The sequence below is a fragment of the Neophocaena asiaeorientalis genome, unplaced genomic scaffold, assembly GCF_003031525.2.
Source record: "Neophocaena asiaeorientalis asiaeorientalis breed wild unplaced genomic scaffold, Neophocaena_asiaeorientalis_V1.1 scaffold828, whole genome shotgun sequence".
In the NCBI taxonomy this organism is placed as follows: domain Eukaryota; kingdom Metazoa; phylum Chordata; class Mammalia; order Artiodactyla; family Phocoenidae; genus Neophocaena; species Neophocaena asiaeorientalis.
This window is the reverse complement of record NW_020175443.1, coordinates 2,032,539-2,055,224: the sequence shown is the minus strand read 5'-3', so window position 1 is coordinate 2,055,224 and position 22,686 is coordinate 2,032,539. Positions and strand designations below refer to the sequence as shown.

At 55.4% G+C, this 22,686-nt stretch overlaps 1 protein-coding gene across 5 annotated transcripts; it reads left to right on the top strand.

The window, feature by feature from the left end:
• The first annotated feature begins 6 nt into the window (after nt 1-6).
• On the top strand, nt 7-18,366 carry PATZ1 (POZ/BTB and AT hook containing zinc finger 1). Of its 5 annotated transcripts, none has more exons than XM_024767922.1 (5): nt 7-1,511; nt 2,893-2,956; nt 9,351-9,522; nt 15,311-15,448; nt 16,880-18,366. In XM_024767922.1, the coding sequence occupies exons 1-5, from the start codon at nt 241-243 to the stop codon at nt 17,293-17,295; spliced, it is 2,061 nt and encodes a 686-aa protein (XP_024623690.1). In that variant the 5' UTR covers nt 7-240; the 3' UTR covers nt 17,296-18,366. The 5 variants fall into 5 exon arrangements, with proteins under 5 accessions (XP_024623690.1, XP_024623689.1, XP_024623692.1 ...); XM_024767921.1 differs by having other exon boundaries at nt 16,877-18,366; XM_024767924.1 differs by having other exon boundaries at nt 15,376-15,448; nt 16,877-17,060.
• Nucleotides 18,367-22,686: the final 4,320 nt, after the last annotated feature.

Genomic DNA, 22,686 nt, shown 5'->3' with positions numbered 1-22,686 from the left:
GAGTGCACGATCCAGCAGGGGTGGGGGCAGCTATGTGGGAGGTGGTGTGCCCTGCCGTCTAGACAGTCCGATCCGGGCAGGGGGTGTGTGCGCTCCGCGCACCTGCGAGACTACAGAGCCCCGGGCCGGCACGTGTGGGGAGTGTAGACACGTTCGTTGCACCCCGCTTCTTGCTGCCTAGGGGAAGGGAGTGGGGCTGGCAAGTGACGCGGCCCGGTTTGTGGGGAGGGGGCGGCGGCCATGGAGCGAGTGAACGACGCTTCCTGCGGCCCGTCGGGCTGCTACACCTACCAGGTGAGCAGACACAGCACGGAGATGCTGCACAACCTGAACCAGCAGCGCAAAAACGGCGGGCGCTTCTGCGACGTGCTCCTGCGGGTGGGCGACGAGAGCTTCCCAGCGCACCGCGCGGTGCTGGCTGCCTGCAGCGAGTACTTTGAGTCGGTGTTCAGCGCCCAGTTGGGCGACGGCGGAGCTGCGGACGGGGGTCCCGCTGACGTGGGGGGCGCAGCGGCGGCCCCGGGCGGCGGGACTGGGGGCAGCCGGGAGCTGGAGATGCACACCATCAGCTCCAAGGTGTTCGGGGACATCCTGGACTTCGCCTACACTTCCCGCATTGTGGTTCGCCTGGAGAGCTTCCCCGAGCTTATGACGGCCGCCAAGTTTCTGCTGATGAGGTCGGTCATTGAGATCTGCCAGGAAGTCATCAAACAGTCCAATGTGCAGATCCTGGTGCCCCCTGCCCGGGCTGACATCATGCTGTTTCGTCCCCCTGGGACCTCGGACTTGGGTTTCCCTTTGGACATGACCAATGGGGCAGCCTTGGCAGCCAACAGCAATGGCATCGCAGGCAGCATGCAGCCTGAGGAGGAGGCAGCTCGGGCGGCTGGTGCAGCCATTGCGAGCCAAGCCTCCCTGCCTGTGTTACCTGGGGTGGACCGCTTGCCCATGGTGGCCGGACCCCTGTCCCCCCAACTGCTGACTTCCCCATTCCCCAATGTGGCATCCAGTGCCCCTCCCCTGACTGGCAAGCGAGGCCGGGGCCGCCCAAGGAAGGCCAACCTGCTGGACTCAATGTTCGGGTCCCCAGGGGGCCTGAGGGAGGCAGGCATCCTTCCGTGTGGCCTGTGTGGGAAGGTGTTCACTGATGCCAACCGGCTCCGGCAGCACGAGGCCCAGCATGGTGTCACCAGCCTCCAGCTGGGCTACATCGACCTTCCTCCTCCGAGGCTGGGTGAGAATGGGCTACCCATCTCTGAGGACCCCGACGGCCCCCGAAAGAGGAGCCGGACCAGGAAGCAGGTGGCCTGCGAGATCTGCGGCAAGATCTTTCGTGACGTGTACCATCTCAATCGGCACAAGCTGTCCCACTCGGGGGAGAAGCCCTATTCCTGCCCCGTGTGTGGGCTGCGGTTCAAGAGGAAAGATCGCATGTCCTACCATGTGCGGTCCCACGATGGGTCCGTGGGCAAGCCCTACATCTGCCAGAGCTGTGGGAAAGGCTTCTCCAGGTGAGGAATGGTGCCCATCCCCCATGACTTGTCCTATTCCTAACTCATGGTATAGCTCCTCTCCAAGAGCTGGGGGTGTGAGACTTGCAGGGGGCTCACTTGACCTTGCAGGGCCATGTCAGGTTTGGGGAGAGTGTTTTAACGGCCCTGATTTTGAGATGATGTGGCCAAGAACTGCTTTCTCTTCCCTCAGGGAAGTTCTCTGGCACTAGGCGTGCCCTACCATCTCTCTTCCTTGGGGCCTGTGGGAAGGGGCCGGATTCCTCAGGCCGCAGCCACCGGGCCTCACCATTCTTCTCCCTGGGCTCCCTTTGTGTTTCCGGCACCAGACGAGGGGCCCCCTCTGGGGGCGGGAGGCCAGGCTCCTCCAGCGACTTTCCCCGCTTGAATGGCCGCCGGGGGAGGGACTGAAACAAGTGCATCTGGGACTCCTTACGCTCCCATGCTTCCATGTCCCCCCGCACAGCACTGGCAATCCTGGGTCAGTAGACTCCGGCCTTGCCTCTCACAGCCCCGGGATCACGGGGCACAGAGCTGGGCACCCAGAGTCTCTTCTGAACAGCGAAGCCTTTGATCTGCTCTGACCTGGTGGCTCCAGAGCCCACCTGAACCCACAGATCCCCTTTATGTTCACTGGACAGAGAGGAAGGAGGGCAGGATGTCATTTTAGATTGACTTTTTAGTGAGCCTGATAAGGAACTGAAGACTTGTCTGCAAGCAGAGGGTTGTTTTTCCTCTTAAGAGAATATTCAGAATAAAAGGCTCGTTTTAACTTGCCTGGGTACTGAGGGCCTTGTGTGTATGAACGTAGGGATGGAGAACTCCCTCAGAGGGGCCCCAAGCAGGAACCAGTCTTACCGGTCAGGCAGCCCCTGCCCACCTGCTCTGTCGGGCATCTGGTTTACCAGCCCAGCTGGGGGCTTAAGGCTTCATCCCTTGGCCTCTGGGGACTGAATTCCATCCGGGTGGCATTCATTGGCTGCTGTGGTGGGAGAGGCTGGGGGAGGGGAGTGCTGAGTTTCTAAGGGGCTTTAGTCTGGACAATGAATCACACATACCCCCTCCCGGAAAGGCTGCAGCAAGGCAGCCCAGTCTCATTCTAAAGCCCCCTCCTTGGGTCCTAGAAATCATTGAGTTTCTGGTGGGGGGAGGCGGGTAGGCAAGGTCAGAGACAAATGCTCACTCCCCTTCCCCCTCTAGAGAAATCCAGGGCAGAGAGGCCTGGGCCTCAGGAGCCAGAGCTGGGTGGTGACTTTTCTTTGTCATGCTGGGGTGGGGTGAGGGAGTCCTCTCCAGCCTTGTCAGGGCAGGGGTCTGACCAAGTTTGTAGCCCCCTCTCTTAAGGTCTTGTTTTAAAGTCTCTTTTGGTTCTCTTTTCTAGGCCTGATCACTTGAACGGACATATCAAGCAGGTGCACACTTCTGAGCGGCCTCACAAGTGTCAGGTAGGGGCTGGGCCGGGGCAGAGATGGGCTGAAAGAGAATGCCGCTGTCCTCACAGCTACGGCCGTGAGCCAGCTGCTGTGCGTGCTGGGCTGGCTGACTGACCACCGCTGTGCACACCTCCCCCTCTGTCCCCCCACCGTCTGTCTGCTCTTCTCCTTTGTTCTCCCCCAGCCCCCTCCCTCCCACCGCTGATGTCCCCTCCTTCCTGGTCGCTGGGTCCTGGTTCCCAACCCGTCTCTGTCTTTGCTCTGTTGCTTGGCTTTCCTCTCCTGGCGTTTGCCAGCTCCTTGGATGGTGGGCCACATTGGACAAGTGTCGTCCTGGGGGCACTGGCACCCCACTGGGTCCGGCTTCTGGTTCCCAGCAGTTTGCAGGGGCCACCGTGGGGTGGAAATGGCTTCTTAAGGGCTCCTGGTGGTCCAGCCAACAACTCTTCCCCTTGTATGCCCAGCAGCCTGACCTGAGTTGGAGCTCCTTCTGGGTCCCCTCAGCTCAGAGCACCAGGCCGCAGGGGTGGGGGTGAAGGAGGCAGGGAGTGGTGCGATCACTGGCACCTGCTTAACCCATCCTGAGCCACGTGTGCACACAGCCAAGGGCTTCTGAGAACTGGAAAGCGAGGTGGTTTCCTGTCCTTGAGAGCTCTTTGTGTAGCAGTAGGTAGGGGAGGCTGGGCAAGATTCTCACCCTTGGTTTGTCTGCTTGAACAATATCTGGGGGCTCTGTGATGCCCAGAAAATTGAGCTTCCTCTCCTGGCCACTGAGCATTCCTGTGTGGGTGGAAAACACACTTCTATCTTCTCCTTGGTCGTACCCCCTTTCCTGGGCCAAGTTCCTACCATCTGAGTGGGAAACAGAGTTGTGGGGTGTTTACTGCAACGTCTGATGGGGTGACCTGCTTCTCTTTATCCTGTTGGTGGCAAGGAGGAGGGTCTGGGGAGACCGATAATAGGGAGGGATGGACGGATGTGCTGTAGGTGGGGCAGAGAGCCCCCAGGGGCCAGGTGCGGTGGTGTTCCCAGACGGCCAGGAGACCAGGGGTGGGCCTGCTGGGATGCGCCTGTGCCTTGCTGCCTCCTCTCCCTCTGTCTCTCATCATGGAGCACATTCTGACTCTCCCAGGTAGTGTGCTGAGCAGCCCAGCAGAGTAGGAGGAGCCCAGAGGGCAGTGGGGGCATGCCCGGTGGCCTGGGGGGGTAACCTGCACTCTCTGCCCTTTTTCCAGGTGTGGGTTGGGAGCAGCAGCGGCCTGCCGCCCCTGGAATCTCTTCCTAGCGACCTGCCATCATGGGACTTTGCCCAGCCTGCTTTGTGGAGGTCGTCCCATTCGGTTCCTGACACCGCCTTTTCCCTTTCTCTAAAAAAATCCTTCCCAGCCCTCGAAAACCTGGGCCCAGCACCCTCCAGCAACGCTCTCTTCTGCCCAGCCCCGCCGGGCTATCTGAGGCAGGGTTGGACTGCCCCAGAGGGCAGCCGGGCCTTTACCCAGTGGCCTGTGGGCTAGCCGGGGCCTCCCGAGAGGGTTTTCTGTGGAGGGGAACGGCAGTGGCAGTGGTCTGAGGCCCCTGCTTTTGGGAGAGGCCAGCAGAGTGGTCCCTGCCCACCATGCCCAGCTCCTCCCTGGGTGACTTGGACTCTTTCCCAGCTCAAGGACCCCAAATAGGGGTAGCAAAGGGCTCCTTCCTGGGTCCTCCCCATGGTCTCCACGTTTCTTTCTGGGCTCTCTTGCCTTGTTTTCCCTCTTTAGCAGATGGTACCCCTGGGTGTCTGACCTTGCCTGGAGGTTGATGCTTTCCTAGGAACTAAGCCACTGGCTTACATGCTTCCCCTCCCCTGGCATCACCTCCCCTAAGGGGTTTCTAGAATGGGGCCTGGCCACCCCTCCCCCCACCCTGGGAGTGAACCCTCCTCCAGAGGAGAGGAGACTCCGGTGCAACTCCAACTGGGCCAACCGTGCTGCCCTCGTCCTTCCCGCTCACACAGGTCCGCTTTCATTTCTGGCTTGTGAATTAGACGTTTGTGGTTTTGAGGTTTATTAGCAGGTCTGCTCAGGAACTAGATTAACCAGTAGCTTTACATTGGGTCATCCCAATATATGGCTTTGGGTGCTGATAAAGCAGATGTAGACCTCCGTCGGATCCCAGTGGTGTGCCCTTCAGTCCCCGTGGGCTCTGCGGGGATAATAGGAGTGATGATAAAAGTTTTCATTCTAACGTTTGAGGCTTTGTGTGTTTTGTCCTTGGTCTGTGTCATAACACTGACATCACTGTCCCTTGGTGTATGAGCCTGCTCCTGCCCTGCCCCTCCGACACACACTCTCACAAGCCTGCTGGCCCTGCCTCCAGCCCCACAGCCAGAACTCCCCTAACAGTGACCTGGCAGGTGCAGGTGAAGACGTGCTGCCTCTCCGGCTCTGAGCTGGCTGGCCAGGTGTGCCTGGGCTTTGTTAAACAGCAGGGGCATCTGTTTTGCATGGTGTGTCTGCTGAAAGTATCAGAGGTGAAGAGACAGCTCTCTGGGAGTTGGTTCCTTTAGCCCCTGGCAGAGCTGGGCATGGGCCATACCTCTCGGTCCCTCCTGATGCCACAGAGGAGACAGTAGGGGCCAGTTACAGAGACGGGTGCCACAGCTTGAGGGGAAAGGCCCTCCGAACGTGGGCGCATGGGGGCTCAGGCTTGGCAGTGACACGCAAGTCTCCTTGGGGTTTGGCCTCAGTGTGCTTAAATGGCCCAGATGTCCCAATGCTTCTCGATCTGTGAGTGCTGTGGGCTGGGACATTGACCTCAGATGGAGTTCAGCCTGAAGCCAAGAGGCTAGAACAGCTCAGACCTCTCCCATTGCTCCCAGTGGCCCCACTTCTTGGGGGCTGGTTGGGGGGTTTGGGCTGGAGGGATAACTCATTAGGAATTGAAGTGGGAATAAGGGAGCTAACACCCTTGAGAAGAAGGGGTCCAGCAAGGCCCATGGTGCTAAGCCCACATGCATTGCCCTCAGGCTTTTCCAAGGCTATGGAAAAGACTACTTAAGATACCCCCTGAGGCTGCCAGGCTCAAAGGTCACCAAGAGTAGGTGTGCACCGGTGCCCCTGGTACCAATGAGGCCCCATTCCTGAGCTGTTCAACCCTTGGGAAGAAAAGCATTCGGAAGTCTGGGACGGGGAGAAACTGGCAGGGAGGGAAGGGAGCCTGGCTGGGGCTCAGTGTTGAGTGGTGATGAACCTCTCTGGGGGCTGGGCCAGGACCTGGCAGGTGTGCCTCCAGCAATAACAGGCTGCCTGTGTGCAGGGCTGGGGGTGAGGCGGCCGTTCCCAGCACCACCGGCGATCAATTGGGGTGCTGATCCTGTCAGGGTCCCTCTGCCTTCTTCCTGCCTCCAGGACAGGAAGTGTTTTTCTCTTGAGTGGCCCCAGCATGGAGGTTCCGGGCACCCCCTTCTTTGAGATCCATCTCTCTCCTCAGCCTTTCTCTCCTTTCTCTCCTGGGTTAAGTGACCAGGCCTTTTATGTCTGGTGTTGTCTGAACTTCTGGCAGGCCTAGACTCAGACTTGGGCGCTTTCACAGTTCCTCCAGAAGGCCTTGGGTACTCCAGCCACAAAGGGTCAATCCTGGCACAGAGAAGCCAACCACCATTTCAGCTTGGCTTTGTAACACAGTGATAGTTTTTGTTGCGTTTGTGTCTCGTTTTGTTTTGTTTTCCCAGCAGCAGATTTACATTCCTAAATATGTTTGCTCAGACTAAAGTTTGCTTTCATTCCTTGAGAGATAATCAATGGAGGACAGGGTGGGAGAACTCAGCCTGGTCTGCAGCTTTAATTTTGCTTAGCTAATCCCCCAAATGGATAATCCACTTGTGGATAATTGAAGTCTGGCTGTCCATTATCTTTCGTTAGCAAAGTATGACAGGCAGTGCTTTAAGGGACACATCCCAAAAGAAAGTTGGCAAGAGAAACAAGGCATCTCTTTCACATCCCTCTAGTGGCACCCTCTCCCAGGGGCCACAGAAGGTGGGATCCTGAATGTGTGCTTTCAGCTGCATTTTCTTAACACCTGGTCCATGGTTGGCTCCTTTGAGTTCTGCGGTGTAGACCACACTGCCTCTCGCCATTGTGGCGGTGGTCCTCAAGTCGCTGTCCGGCCAAGCCGGCTCTCGTCCCCAGATAAATCGACAGGTGCACCCCTATCTCCCGCAGGTGTTCACGGCACCCCTTACTCTGGTTTACAGTCTGGTGGGGCTGGGGAAAGATTCAGTTTTCCAACCACTGTGGCCTACGATTGGGTAACAAGGTCCCTGCTGGGGGGCCCACCTGTGGCCATGAGACCAAGCACCCATGGTGCTTTCTGAGTCACCTAAGTGCTCAAGTTTCCCTGCACAGAACCTGTCACCTCTATCAGGACAGCCCTGGCTACCAAGTACACTGATAAAAACTATCCACACCTTTTACCAGAAGCTACCTCTGCTGAGGCTGGAGGTGGTAAGAACACATGCTCAGGGGCTGTTTCTCAGTCCAGCTGCCCCGAGTCCTCTCAGGACCTCTGTCTGCCCGGCTGTAAATCGGGGAGGAGGGGAATACCCCAGGGTGGCCAGGAGGATCGGTAGGGCACTGGCCCGGCAGTGGCAGGGTGTTGCTTTCTCTAGTAGCTGAGCCCTGTGCTTTGTGCAAATTACTCTCTAAACTTAGCTCCCTCATTTGTCAGATGAATAAACTCAATATATAAAACATGAAAGCAGTACACTTGACCCTTGAACAACACGGAGGTTAGGGGCGTCGACCCTCCGAGCAGTCAAAAATACACATATAACTTAGTGTCGGCCCTCTGTGTATGTGATTCTTCCACATCCGCAGTTCCACATCTGCGGGTTCAGCAAACTGTAGATGGTGTACCACCTACCGTAGTATTTACTCTTGAAAAAGATTCGCATATAAGTGAACTCGTTCAGTTCAAACCCTGGAAAACTGTTCAAGGGTCAACTGTATTTTGTTAGCATAAATTGTTCTATTCAAATGCGTAACATTTATTCAAAAGATAACGACTAAGAAGAGCTCAGCTGGTCCTGATGCAGACATTTGGGGTTGGGGTAGCAACCACGGTGTCTTCTACCTCCACAGCATCGAATGCATTTGTTTCTTGCTCTGATTGTACAGTAAAGCAATAGATAGACGTTGTACATGGTGACAGTGTTCAGATGCTTACCTTAAGGTCTCAGGATCTCAGGATCTGTTTCTGTTCAGTGGAGCCGCAGGAACAGCCCCATTCTAGCCAGTTAACGGGGTGGCGGGTCTTCAGTGGGTTAACGTTTGGTCTGTGATGCAATTAAAGGTGAATGTTGCTTTCTCTTGTGGCTCTAAAATGGTAAACACAGGTACAGAGAAAAGAAATGAGTCAACCTTGACTAGAACTCCTGAGACATGTCCGTGGATCCAAAATAGTGAAGGTCACCAGATTCAACTCTCCTGAGGGCTTTCCCGACATTCCATGACCTCCAAGGCTGGGCAGCCATGCAGGCCTGGGCTGGGGGAGAGGTGTTGGGGGTAGACCCAGGGCTGAGACCGAGTCAGGGGACCCAGGGCTGCCTTCCCAGGGTGTGGTACTGACTGCAGCTCCTGGTCGGTGGGGTGAGAGCACGGCCTGCATCGAGGGCCACCGTGAGGATGCACTGCATGCGACGAAGGCCTCTGAAGGTGAAGTCTGGGGCCTGCCTGGCACAGTGGAGGGCACTGGTCAGGGCAGGGTGGTACCATCCTTGTTGGCACCAGCACTGGGGTTCCACAGATGCCCCCGGAGCCTCCGGCCCTCACTCTCTGCTAATTTTCACATTCGCAAAATTGACACTGTCACTTTATGGGCTGCTTTCTCAATACAAATGCACACGGATATTATGAAGAGTAATCTCTGTGTTCTGTCCTGCCTTTCCTTTCCATTTCCCTGTGGCCACGATTTTAATGTCACTTTTGAATAAAGTGAGTAAATTGGATTCTTTGTATAAAGCAACCAGGGGAAACCCAGGGTGGAGAAGGTGAAGACTGTTCCGTTTATATGCCAATAGCTCTTCTGTAAATTCACTTACAGCCAGTGCAACAAACATCAGTTCTTAAATGTTTAAGAATGAAAAGCCCCTAGCTCTTTTGTTTTGCAGAACTCAGCCTGCCATGTAATGTGCATGTTGGGAGCCAGTGGGAACCAGTCATCCTAGCTCAGGGGTCCTGTGGGGAAGACCATGGGGAGTAGGAGCGGCTTACTTGGCATCTGGGGAGGAAGCCTGGCCGCGTTCTGAAGTTCTCTTTATACAGCGAGTCCCTGTGTTGGCCGGAAATGGCTTTGTGCCACAGTGTGCTCAGTAGGGAGTCGGGTGTGGACGCCAGCTTTTACCTCACCCCGTTTTCCTTTCTGCCCTCAGACCTGCAATGCTTCTTTTGCCACCCGAGACCGTCTGCGCTCCCACCTGGCCTGTCACGAAGACAAGGTGCCCTGCCAGGTATGCGGGAAGTACTTGAGGGCAGCGTACATGGCAGACCACCTGAAGAAGCACAGCGAGGGGCCCAGCAACTTCTGCAGTATCTGTAACCGAGGTAATCTCCCTGCTACTTCCTTATGTCCAGGGGATGGGCCTGAGCCCATGTGGGAGGCCGGGGGGTGTCTGACCACCCTGCCTCAGGCTCCACTCTGCACGGCCAGCCCTCCCTCCCTTCCCACTGAGCGATAAACACCTTATCCCCCAGCCAGCTGTTTGTCACCCTTTCCTTTCCAAGAAACCTGGGGTGCTTGGAACAGGAGTTGCCAGGAGCTCAGCAAGTGAGAACAGCAGAGAGTGTTGTTCCCAGGCTTGGGCCCATGACACACCTGCTGCCCAGGGGGCAGGATGGATGCGCTGAACTACTGAGGTTGGTGGGAGTCATTAGGCCCCAAGAGGTGGGAGAATGAGGGGTCCTGCTCAAGAGCTTTGCTGGCTGATCCACTGGCACGTGAAAGTCAGCAGCCAGGTAAGGACGTCGAGTCTGGAGATGGACAAGGGCTGAAACTTTCTAGCACAAATGGTCGGAAGAGCCCAGGCCCAGGTAGATTGTGGCCTTGACGAGAGCGGAAAGTGGCAGGTGCTCTGAGCAGGGTAGCATGCTTGCGGCTGAGCTTGGCCTAGGTGGCATCTGTGGCCCTGGTGTTGTGTTGGATGAAGTCTGGCCTGTCCCTGAGCTTCTGCCAGGGCTCGTTGGCTGCTAGAAGGGCTGAGGTTCATGTTTGGCAAGCAGCGTCAGTGGAGGAGGCCGCGCCTTATCTGCTGAAGGAGTTGGGGCAGCTGTCTGGTGAGCGTGAGGATGCTTCTGCATGGTGCGCTTGCTTTGGCCAGGTGGGGATGTGGCTGGAGAGTCCTATCTCCTGGGACACTCTTGTCGCAACACTTCTGGAAGTCTTGAGTGTGGCTTAGTGGATTGAGCACTAAGCCAGGAGGCAGGGGACCCAGGGTTTAGCTGGCCCCTCCCACCTCACCCTCCTGTGTGACCTTGAACTTTCCCTTCCCCTCTCGAAGGCTCAGTCTCTTCACCTCTAAACGGGGTTGAGAACATCCCCCTTGCCCACCTCACAGGGTTGCTGTGAGGATCCCAGGAGACAAGGTAGGTGAAAGTTCTCTGAACCCTGCAAGCAGCAGCACACTTGGGAGGCCCTCCTTACACTTTGTAACTGTCAGGAAAGACACAGCTTGCTGACACTCTGATTTGGACCAGGTGCAACCCTCCTGCAGTCCTTGGCTGGAAACTTTGCGTCCTGTGCTATCTCCACATGCCCTGAGGTTGCTGGTGGAGGGAGCCTGCTGAGTGGCTGGGTGTTCTCTTGGTGCCCTGAGCTGGGTTCCTCCCGGGGACTGCACACCTGGGGTTTGCCTTGAAGGCCATTCGATGTCAACGTTTGTACCACCAGGAAACCTGCTGTGGAAGCAGGGAGGTGGTCAGAAAAGCTGCTTAAGCATCTGTCCTATTTTCTGATATGTCAATAGAGCCCTTTCTGGCAGGAGCTTCCTCCGGGGAGCTAGCAGTGGGGCTGTGTGTGGAAAGAGCTATCAGGCTGTGGCTGCCCAGCTCTAGGAAGAGATGGTTCCTTGTCTTGCTTCATCCCGTGGCTTCCTGACCGCGCCCCCAACTAACTCGAGACCTGCTGCGACGGTGCTGTCAGCGGGCGTACTGTCGGGGTTTCAGGGTTGAAGTTCTCAGCCTGAGAGTTGGGGTCAGAGACCAGAGGTGGTAAACCAGTTAGGGCGGAGGAGGACGCCAATGAGGAAACAGAGATAAAGCCTGGATTACAAAGTGGCAGGGAGCTGAGGGGGGGACCCAGGGCCACAGCCCCTGTGGGCCCCGCTCAGGAGGAAAGAAAAGCTGCGAGCAGCCGGGAATAGCAGGGAAAGTCGACCCAGTTAGGAGACAGCTGACGTGGCAAAGCCCACAACTATTGTACATCAGGATTTGTTTTCCCTGGGCTGGTAAAGAGAACTTGGGCAGCAGCCACAGGCCACGTGGCCGGGGTGGGGGTGCCTGGAGAGTAGAACCAGAGCCCACCTTTCCTCAGAAAAGCCAACGCTAGATCTGGGTCGTAAGCAAAACAGCTTTGGGGGAATTCCCTGGCATCCCAGTGGTTAGGACTCTGCGCTCTTGCTGCCTAGGGCCTGGGTTCAGTCCCTGCTCAGGGAAATAGGATCCCACAAGCCGCGTGGCATGGCCAAAAAAAAAAAAAAAACCCAAAAGCTAAAACAGAAAAACCCAGCTTTGGGTCCCAGAGTTGGAGCAGGAAGTCCCATTCCTCCAAGAAGACAGAAGAGGGCTCTAGTCTAAACCACCCTGGATCCTCAGAAGGAAGAGAAAACAATTTTGGTCTTCATCAGAAGAGAAGGAGCAGGATTCTACCTCTGGACTCATTTCTTCGGCAGAAATGGGAAAAGACGCCTCCCTTCCCCTCCAAAAAAGAAGAGGAAGGGGAAGGCAGTTTTTCCAGGGAGAGGATAGGCCGCCAAAGACACTGAGACACTGGAATCAGAATGCAGGGAGCTCTGGGCTGTCCTTTCAAGGCTGTGACTACAGGAGGAGCTGCAGGAATAAATGGATGTTCTCTCTACAAGGGTTCAAGCAAAGGCTAACGTTCAGCCAGCCAGTTAGCGGGTGAGGCAGGATCAGATGAATTTCCAGGTGCCCTGAGATCCTCCAGTCCCAGCAATTCTTAAGCAATCAGCTTAACCACCCATCCATCTGCCTACTTTCAGCCATACAAACAACTCTTGCCTATGAAGAACGGGAGAGAGGAGATGCAGCCGGTGGTCCAGCCCCACACTGGAGACAGATGACCTTGTCTTTGTCCTGGAGACATATCAGGACGTAGACCATCCCATCTGCAGAGAAGATAACTTGTAGTGGGAGGAGTATGATGGCTACAAAAGCCTGTTTCCCACGTTCAAGTTGAGGAAATCAGTTGAGTTGAACAGTGGGAAGGACCTGGTAGATTGCCACGATTTCCCTTCTTTTTAAGTTTCTGTAGCAGGGTCTTTGTGTAGATGTGTATGTACTGGTGTGAGGGAGGGAGCGGGAAAGCGTATTGGAAATCTGTCTTTGACCGAGACAACACTTGCACTCAAATATCTGCTTAAAGGGTAGAGAAAGCCTTCTCTCCAGCCAGAGGCAAGCGCCAGTGGTAGACGCAGACAGCCTGCCGTCCCCTGGACTGAGCTGACCCAAGCCTACTTGGTGCCCCACCTCCAGCACGGCTCAGTTGGGCACAGCCCCACCAAGGTGTGGACAAGAAGAAAGCCGTCCCTGACCCCTGCACAGATGTGGAAGCTGCCAAGGAGGGTTTGCTTCCAGAGTGCGAATTACAGCACACCAGGCAAGAAAATGCAATGGAGGAGCAGTAGCCTCGTGGTAGCATATTCTCCGATTCTGGAGCGTGAGAGAGGGTGGCCCGTCGGTGGTGGTGGAGTCACGTGTGTGCTCAGTGTCCCCATCACTCTGATGCTTGTAGAAAGCTTCCTCTTTGGTTCTTGGTTAGTCAGTCAGTGGTGAACAGGCAGGTGAGTTTAGAATTCCGGCCAAATGTGTCTGGCTTCAGAGATACGTTCACAGAAACTCGGCTTCTGTTTTACCCCAAAACTTGGCTGCTGAGCTGCTCTGTGTTTAAATTCTGGGCTTTAGGTGGCAACTGTGGATCCACGCCTACCACCCGCCATGTGGTTTTGCTATAGATAGTAAGTAGTCTGCAGCTGGGGCAGCGTCAAGGGGACCCTGCCACGTGGTCCCCAGACCATTTTTCGGGAGAACACAGTGAGTTTTCATTGAGCATCTGCTGTGTTCCCCAGCACAGCTCTTCCCACAAGGAGTAAACATGATAGTTCCTGGTGCTCCTTCCCTCCTTTCCCATCCCTCTTGATTGCAGTGGCCCTGCCCTGATGCACCGTGGAGAGAGCTTCAAACCACTTCAGAGGGCCCCGCAAGGGATTAAAAAACAAAGAAAAAAATTCCCTTCTAAAGTGGTATCATCTCATCAGTTGGAAAGTCCTGATATTTCTGTTGGTTGCCAGGGCTGCAGCGCCATCCATGGGGCAGGGCTGAGATCCTCTGTCCTGTGAGTCTCATCTGCTCCTTCCTGACCACAGCCTCCCTCCGAGGAGTGTTTATATGGAACCCTTGTAAGTCAGTCTGTCCCCTGCTTGGCCCCAGGCAGACCACTCGGTCACAGAGCGGGACATCGTGCTCTACCAGGCAGGGCAGGACAGCAGCATCTGGTCCAGGAGGGTCTTCTTTGTCAGGAAAGGAAGGAAGATTCACCCAGCCCCCCATTTCCCTCCAGAACCACCAGCTGCTACCATCGGGGGGATGTTTGTTGAATAAGATTCCCACAGGTCAGCCTGTCTACCAGCAGCTTTCATTCTAATCCACCAACATGGCAGAGAAATACAGGAATGTAAATGGTGATAATGGAGCCTACTGCAAAAGTTGAAGGGATGTTTCTAGGGCCAGGACCAAGACACAGAGACCATTAGAGAGTCTGCCCAGTGGTGAAGGACCACATGGTGGCACGTGGTCCTGGGGTTAGAGTCCAGGCTCTGCCATTTAGCAGCTGTACATGTGGCTGCAAAGCACAGAGCGATGCATGCGGTGCGCTGGGCCTGCACACCTCTGTCACTCCCTGAAGGTGACCTTTATTGTAGTTCCAGTAGCATTTGAAAACCGAGGCCAATTCAGACTTTTTTCAAACAAGTCTTGTGCAGACATTACACAGCACTCTCCAGCCTCTGGCCCATTAGTAGTGGATCCCACTGCTACCCCATGACTGTAATTTAACGAGGGAATGAAAGTACCCGAGGATGTGTCAGCTGCATCTGGAGTGGACTAAAGGGACACCATCTAGGCATAGCGCCCCAAGTGGGCCTTCTGCCGAAAAGTTTTGGTTCCTGCCGAAGGCACTTTTGGATCCTTGACTGAGGGAGGATTTGATGTCCCAGCTCCTTCCTGTGGAAACCCAAGTGGAAATCCTTTGACTGGCCCACCTGGTTCCATCTCTTCCCAGCCCGAGGCATCTCGAGGCTCAAACTGACTGGAGCATCTGAGTGGGTCTGGAGCAGATCCCAGAAGGTTGGATTGCCCCTCCCCCAAAATAAAGACAAGGATTGTGCCTATTTCTTCTTCCTTAAGTGAACCTGTTGGATCCTCCAAAACTGAACCAAGAAGACCACTGTGAATAAGAGATGACTGCACACCCCCTTTAACATAACTTCCTATTTTCATTGTTCTTCAAAAGGTCTAAACAGTTACTAAACCCAGTTATTCTGAAGGTGAGAAAGTTTGCAAAATAGAGCATGTCTTAACAGGTAGAAGAAGGGGGACTCCTGGAGGCATTTCTTTGAAATTTCATCTTGCCTCCGTCTGGCTTCTTGCGCAGATGGTTTGCCTTCACACGTGTTCAGCCGTGTTCTGCCGGCTGGAGTCCCGTGGCTGCCCTGGAGCCCCATGTACTTTCCCGACAGCATTTCTAGCCGTGGTCCCTGCAGCTGGTCTGGGACTGTGGACCATCCGTTCAGACCACTTGTTACTGAGGTGCAAAGCGAGCCGAGGTAGTTGGCCTCTGGCCCTGGCCAGAGTGGGATCTCAGGCCATCCCTCCAGGCAGCCTCCACAGCCTTGCAGAGCGGGCTCTGCAGAGAAGCCAACTCAAGGACAGTGCCACCCTCCCTCCTGAGCCAGGTGGCTCCTGTGGTTGCAGCGCCTTTGAGCCAAGGAGGGGCCCCTTCTAGGAGTGCTAGCCAGTGCGGCCAGAGGAGAGGCGTGGGGGAAGCAGAGAGGTGTCTGTGTGCCGGCTGCGGGATCTCATCTCCTTTTGTCTTGTTTAGGTTTCTCCTCTGCCTCCTACTTAAAGGTCCATGTTAAAACCCACCACGGTGTTCCCCTTCCCCAGGTCTCCAGGCACCAGGAGCCCATCCCGAATGGGGGAGCAGCGTTCCACTGCGCCAGGACCTATGGCAACAAAGGCAAGCGACCCCTTGCTCTGCACTTTGCTTCTCTGCGCAGGCTGTGTTGTGGGGGCGCTGGGCCGGGCGTGGGGAGGCGTGAAGGCTGCCGGCTTGCTGGCCGCCTCAAGGAGGCTCGAGATCTGAGTGGCAGTGGCCTCCAGGACAAAAGCCACAGTGGGGAATCTCACTCCAGGGCGGTGAGTGAGGCTTTAGGGCCCTGCCGAGATCCAGCCCCCGCCTCCTCTTCCCCAGCACCCTCCTCGCTCCTGGCCAGCCCCCACGTCCAGAGCCCTGCAGGGACGCCCCGGGCCCAGGGCAGGAAGAGGAGCCCTGCATGATGAGCCTCTGGGCCTGTCCATTGCCTGTGGCCCTTTAAGGATGGCGTGGAGCTGTGGCTGAATGCTTTCTTCTCCTTTGACCCTGTGGGCAGAGGGAGCCAAGGTCTGGCTTCCCCCTCGGTAGGGGTGGTTGGTTGCTGTGACCAGCCCTTTCCGGAGAGCCTCTGGCCGCGTTTGTGAGATGCATGGTGCCGACTCCGAGTTGGTTTGCGTAGAGCTCCCTAGGCCCCACCTCCACTTGTTGATTCGGGTTGTTCTGTGGTTTTTCAAGTCGTCGTTGCCTTGGGGATGACGCCAGGGGCTTGGCAGATGGCAGAGATGGCATGCTCCACGCTCCCATCACAGACTTCCCTTCCCGGCATGGCGCTCTGAACCCAGGCAGGAAGGAGCTCATTGTGGAGGCTTCACGTGTGGGCCGGGCAAGGCAGATCAGTGAGGGCTGTCTCGAGGACCACCTTGTTCTGGGCCCTGCGTAGGGACAGCTGGCCGATTGAGTTGTTTAGTTCCTTCTAAGCTGTGTGCTTTGGCAACTTGGCCTGGAAGGCTTCTGGCAGGCAGAGGCAGTGAGGGCAGGGCTTGTGTTTGCAGCGTTGGGAAAAGGACTGGCTTTGACTCAGCCGTCGATAGGGTCTGCCTGGGTTGAGGAGCCCACGGCTCTGGTTCTGGCTTGCTAGGGTGCAGCCAGTCTGGTGCAGAGGTGAGGCCACTGACGTACCTGCTCAGCATCATCACAACAGCTGTTTTACCCTCAGAGGCACCCAAGAGAGCACCTAGGAGCTGGGGGTCTTGGGTTGTCCTGGGTGGAGACAGAGGAGGTCCCCTCTCCATACCCTTCCTTGAAGCAGGCCGAGATGGTGGTGAGCAGTACACGTGCGCCTGCATGAAGAGTCCGCGGCGAGGGAGGCTGGCAGCCCCAGGCCCTGCTGTCTCACCCCTGTAGGCACACCAGGCTCCCTGACTGACCAGCTGAACCTCTGTGGGTTCTGCTGGGCGGTGGCTGGCCATCGGCTGCCCTCCACGAGCCTGTGAGCTGGCCCCTGGCGACCCCTCCGAGGGGGCATCCCCATAGCCTGGCCTCACCGCTCCTCTGTGTTCTGTTTCCTCCTAGAAGGCCAGAAATGCTCACATCAGGATCCGATTGAGAGCTCCGACTCTTACGGTGACCTCTCGGATGCCAGCGACCTGAAGACGCCCGAGAAACAGAGCACCAATGGATCCTTCTCCTGTGACATGGCGGTCCCCAAAAACAAAATGGAGTCTGACGGGGAGAAGAAGTACCCCTGCCCCGAGTGCGGGAGCTTCTTCCGCTCCAAGTCCTACTTGAACAAACACATCCAGAAGGTGCATGTCCGGGCCCTCGGGGGCCCTCTGGGGGACCTGGGCCCTGCCCTTGGCTCACCTTTCTCTCCCCAGCAGAACATGTCTCTCCTTGAGTCCTTTGGGTTTCAGATTGTTCAGTCGGCGTTTGCATCATCTCTGGTAGATCCTGAGGTCGACCAGCAGCCCATGGGGCCTGAGGGCAAGTGAGGCAGATGCTGTGTCCCCGCAGAAACGGCCACCGGGGACCGCTGAGAAATGCTGTGAATGCGGAGGGAAGTGGTGTCTTTGGGTTCTGTAGCTGAGAGATTTTTATTCGTTTTTAACTCCCCCTCCAGCCCTGTCACCCACCCCTAACCCCCAATGGTCTTTAGAAATAGATTCTCATCTGATACTCGGCAGAAATATCTGTGAGACCCGGTATGGGATGAGGGCAGAAAACACTACACAGGCCTCCAAGGCAACACCAGGGCTGGTTTCTCTAACAGGTGGAAGCTGGAGCTCCTGGTGCTCAGGCTTAGTGACCCCAATTCCACACCTGCACCTGACAGCATTCTGGGACCTCGGTGATTTTGGTCTCCTGCCCCTTCTCTAATCCCTCATTCCCCCTTCTCATCTCCCTCAAAAGATACCACAGTAGGGTCTCCGCCCACTTACACAATGCTGATGCCCAACTGTTTTTAAGGAAGCTGGAAGCCTACAGCATCCCGTGGACCATGGGGTGAGTGTCCTCTGAGAGCCCCCTGAGCTTGACCTTTGACCCGGAGGGCCCCAGACCTTTCTGAGCCCTGCTTGAAGGCTAGCATTTTGCCACTAGGACAAGCTTAGCAATCGAGGACACTCCTACCCCCAATTTCAGTTCTTAGGTGATTTTAACCATTCAACTTGCTGTTGGGTTTTAATTCTCTAATTATTATTATTATTGTTATTATTTTTTAGGACCAGTTGTAGTGAATTGCTACTGAAAGCTATCCCAGGTGATACAGAGCTCTTTGTAAACCGCAGTCACACGTTAGGGTTTAGGATTAAACTTTGTTTAGATGTACCATAATTAACTTGGCTAGTTGATTGTTTGGAGTCTATGGAAGAAATAGTTTTATGCAAAATTTTAAAAATGCCAGTCTGGTCAGGGAGGGAGGGGGTTTCAGTGCTGTTGGAAGGCAGGAGAGCTGGCAGGTGGGGACATCATACACCTCGGTTGTATCACACGTGAGCAAGCCAAGGTTGACCCTGTGATGTGAGTTGATCTGATCAGACTGTATTAAAAATGTTAGTACGTTACTCTGCCTGCTCCCCTGAGTCTGGTTTTTTTCTCTGGGACCCAGAGGGTGGGCAGTCTGTGCCCCTGCACCTGGGTGGGGTGGGATCCCAGGAGACCTCTCTTCCTCTTCACTGCACCAGTCCCACTGGGATTGACAGGTGGGTGCTTCCCCTGCAGACTCAGCTGCCACCATCCACCCACCCGCTCTCTCCTGGTCTTCACTGCTCTGTGCCCCAGACCCTGGGGTACAGTGGTGCATGGGACACCCTTGTGGAGCTTAAAGGGAGAGAGGGAACCAGTAAGGAGATTTAACCACAGAGTTCAGATAGGGAGACATCCAAGGAGAGAAACGGGCAAGGGAGGGATAGTGATGGCGGGAGAGCAGGTAGGTGGTCCAGGCTGGTGAGAGGTGGGGGTGGGACTCTGGAGGGAGACCTGGAGCCAGAGAGGACCAAAGAAGCTAGGACCTAAGGGGGGATGTGGGCAGGGAGAAAACTCTCAGGGCGGCTCTAAGAAGCTCAGCAACTTGAGTCCCCCCTAACCCTGTGCTACCCAGAGGTTAAGTAAAAGGCTGCTGTACCCTTAGTGTGAATGTATGAGGAGAAAGGGAAAGAGAACAGCAAACAGACAAGAAGTGAGCACAATGGAGAACTAATGGGAGCAAGAGTCAGAGCACGAGGGCACAGGCAGACTGTTGGCAGCCTGGGTGTCGAGGGAAATCCCGAACTAACAGAAATAGCATTTAAGCTCCAAACAGGTAGAAAAGAAAAGAGTGACAAAGGGGAGAAAAATAAACAGACTGGGAGGAGCAAACAAAGCACAAAATGATTTAGACCCACATTAATACTAGTAATAACATTGTTCTGGCTTAAAGGCAAAGACTGAGCTGGATGTCTTTTTTTTAATTGAAATATAGTTGACATACATTATGTCAGTTTCAGGTGTACTGCATAATTTGAGCTTTGCCTACATTAAGAAACCATCACCAGGGCTTCCCTGGTGGTACAGTGGTTAAGAATCCGCCTGCCAATGCAGGGGACGTGGGTTCGAGCCCTGGTCCAGGAAGATCCCACATGCCACGGAGCAACTAAGCCCATGCACCACAACTACTGAGCCTGCGTTCTAGAACCCGCAAGCCACAACTGCTGAGCCCACGCACCACAGCTACTGAAGCCCATGCGCCTACAGCCCGTGCTCCGCAACAAGAGAAGCCACCACAATAAGAAGCCCGTGCACCGCAACGAAGAGCAGCCCCCACTCACTGCAACTAGAGAAATCCGTATGCAGCAACGAAGACCCAACACAGCCAAAAATAAATAAATAAATAAAAATTTTAAAAATCTTAAAAAAAAAAAACCAACTATCACTAGCATAAGTCTAATAACCACCTGTCCCCATAAAAAGTTACCACATTACTGACCATATTTCTTGAGCTGTATATTACATCCCTGTGGCTTGTTTTATAACTGGAGGTTTCTACCTCTTAATCCCCTTCAGCTATTTTGCCCCCGCCTTCCACACTTCCCCCAGCTGGATTTTTTTTTCTTTTAAACCCTAAGCATCTACATGAAATCTTGGGTAAGTTGCTGGGCTCTGTGGAGCATGCGGGATGGAGGCTTTGGGCCCTTTGGGGTGAGTGTCAGAGGAAAGGGCAGGCCCAGAAGGCTGAGGCCCCGTGGACGGGCAGCCTTGTGACCACCACAGAATCTGCCAGCTGGGGACACCCAGCGGGCATTAAAGCAGAGAACCAGGCCTTGAACCAAGGTCTTCACTGGAGACTTCTCGGTCCTGCCCCCACAAAAGCACCGGTCACGTCTGTGGACAGGCAGGCGCCTATCCACAGTATCTGTCACCTGGCAGGAGTGGGACGACAGAGCAAGCACTACTCACTGAGGCCTGGGCAGCAAGCAGAGGCCCCTGGCCCCTTGCCTGGCATCTCCTCAGGCTCCTCGGGCTGTGGCGAGAAAAGCTGTGCAGAACGTGGTGCATAATGGCGGGGTGGCTCCTCTTGTCCTGGTCAAAGGTGAAGGCCCTAAGTTCTGGCTGTCCAGCCCTACCATCTGCCCACCCCCAACCCTGGGCGAATTTCTGAGCCTCGGTTTCCTCACCAGGAAAACAGGCTGTGAAGACTAAGGAGGCCTGAGCTAAGCTCTGTGCCTAATTCTCAGCACAGCCTGTGAGGTGGGTTCCATTACTCCCCCTCCTGCAGATGAGCAAATAGGCTGAGAGGTGGAAGCATCCCTGCCCTGCCCCCACCCTCACCCTACCCCAGCCCTACCCCACCCGGCTCCCACCCCCATCTACCAGTTTGAATCCTGGTAGAGCCAGGATTCAAACTCAGGTCTGTCCTCTGACTCCAGAACCTCTGTTCCCAAGCTCCAGTAACAGTGTCTCTATACACAAGAAAATGCCCACTACTGTGGCTGGCACAGAGCAGGCTCTCTACTCTCCTAGTGCCCCAGGACAGGAGCCAGCACAGGGCAGCAGAAAAAAGCCACAGAGGAAGTCAGGGTCAGTGCCAGAGGGAGTGCCCAGAGAGCTGAGTGAGTGAACACACTCTTCATCCTGAGACTGACCCTCTGGGCTCCAGAGCCACCCTAGGCCCCCACTGAATGAAGGTGTTCCTGGCACCACCAGCAGCCTGGTCGACTTGCTCTGGGCAGACCTGTCACACCAGGAAGCCTGTCCAGCCACTGCCCCATGGCCTGGGCCAAGGCAGGAGCACTGGCCTCACCTCCCCAGGGCAGTGATTATCCACAGGGAGGCCCCGTGGCACCAAGGGACCCCGGCACATATGGTTACAAAGAAACATGACCGCTGACAGCCCGGAGTGGGCGGGGCCTGTGAGCCTGTGGCCAGTCTCAAGAGGTGCTTCTGAGATACTTTTACAGCTGTGGCAACTCTCCAAGCCTTGGCCTCCCCTCTGTGAAGTGGGGACGACCACACAGACTTGCAAGGTTGTAACAAGGCTGAATCACACACATCCGGTGCATCCTCTGGACGTGCGTGAGAGAACCCCGGCCCCTTCCCTGGCCCCCTGTTTCTAGTCTCTGCCTTTCTCTCTCCAGAGCCTTGTGGGGGTCCCCAAAACAAACTCTCCACAGCAGCTTGCCTCCTCTGGATTTCCCTGCTCCAATCCCACACTTTCTACGAGGGATGCCCCAAGCACAAGCCCCCAGTTGTGCTCTTGTTTTTCAAATATCAGGCCTTTATTCGGGCCAACCTGCAGTCACGTCCTGTGCTTAACAACAACAAGCAAAATCACAGTGGTACTAAGCGCCAGGCAGCCTTCTGAACACTTCACACTTATAAATCTGCTTACCCTCCAACCTCCCAAAGAGGTACGTGCTGTTATTACAATTAAGCAACTTGCCCCAAACACATGGCTTTGAGTGGTACAGTAAGGATCTGAACCCAGGCCCAGAGCTGCATCTTCATTGCGACCCTGCACTGGGGCATGTCCTTGCCTCTCGGCTCCACACTCAGACCCTCCCCTTCTCAGCAAGTCCCACTGGCCCCCAGCCCCGAGCCTTTACCCTGGAACACCCTCCACCTGGAAGGCTCTTCCTTCACAGCCCTGTGCATCTGAGTCTTACCGTTTCCATGGCCTTCTTTGCCTCTGCCCTCCTCCGACCTTCCACGGCGCTGCACCTGCCCCTTCCCCGGGCGGTCACCAGGGGCCCTGTCTCATGGTGGTCTCCAGAGATGGCCAGCGGGTGCAGATCCCAGCACCACCTCTTTCTAACCAGGTGTGCTCTGGCAGGTGCAGCTCTTATTTTCGCAGCTGCTGTGAGGATTACACAGGCTGGTACCTGTAAAGCAAATTAGGAAACACTCAGAAAGCTCCCTTTTAGTTTGCCCGCATTATTATCTCCTCCACCAGACCACACCCGCACAAAAAGGCACAAGAGCAGGGACAGGCAAACTTCTGTAAAGAGCTAGAGGGTGAACATCATCAGCTTTGTGAGCCGTGTGGCCACTGTCACAGCTGTTCCACTCTGCTGTACAGGAGTAGCCAGGCACAGACACAGCTCGGTTCCAACAAACCTTCATTGATGGACACTGAAATTTGAATGTCATATACTTTTTAGGTGTTACAAAATATTCTTCCTTTGAGTTTTCTCCCAACCATTTAAAAATATAAAGCTCATTGGCTGTACAAAACCAGGTGCAGGCTGGCTCCTGTACAGCCCGAATCTGCCAACCACCACTCAAGATCAGCTTCTCTTTCTGCTACTCTGGGCGGGCCTCTCTCTCCTGGCTTCAGAGCTCAGATTTCCCCCAGATTCGGGTCCCAGCCTATGGGACATAAGCTCACGGTTTATGTGAGTAAAATGGCT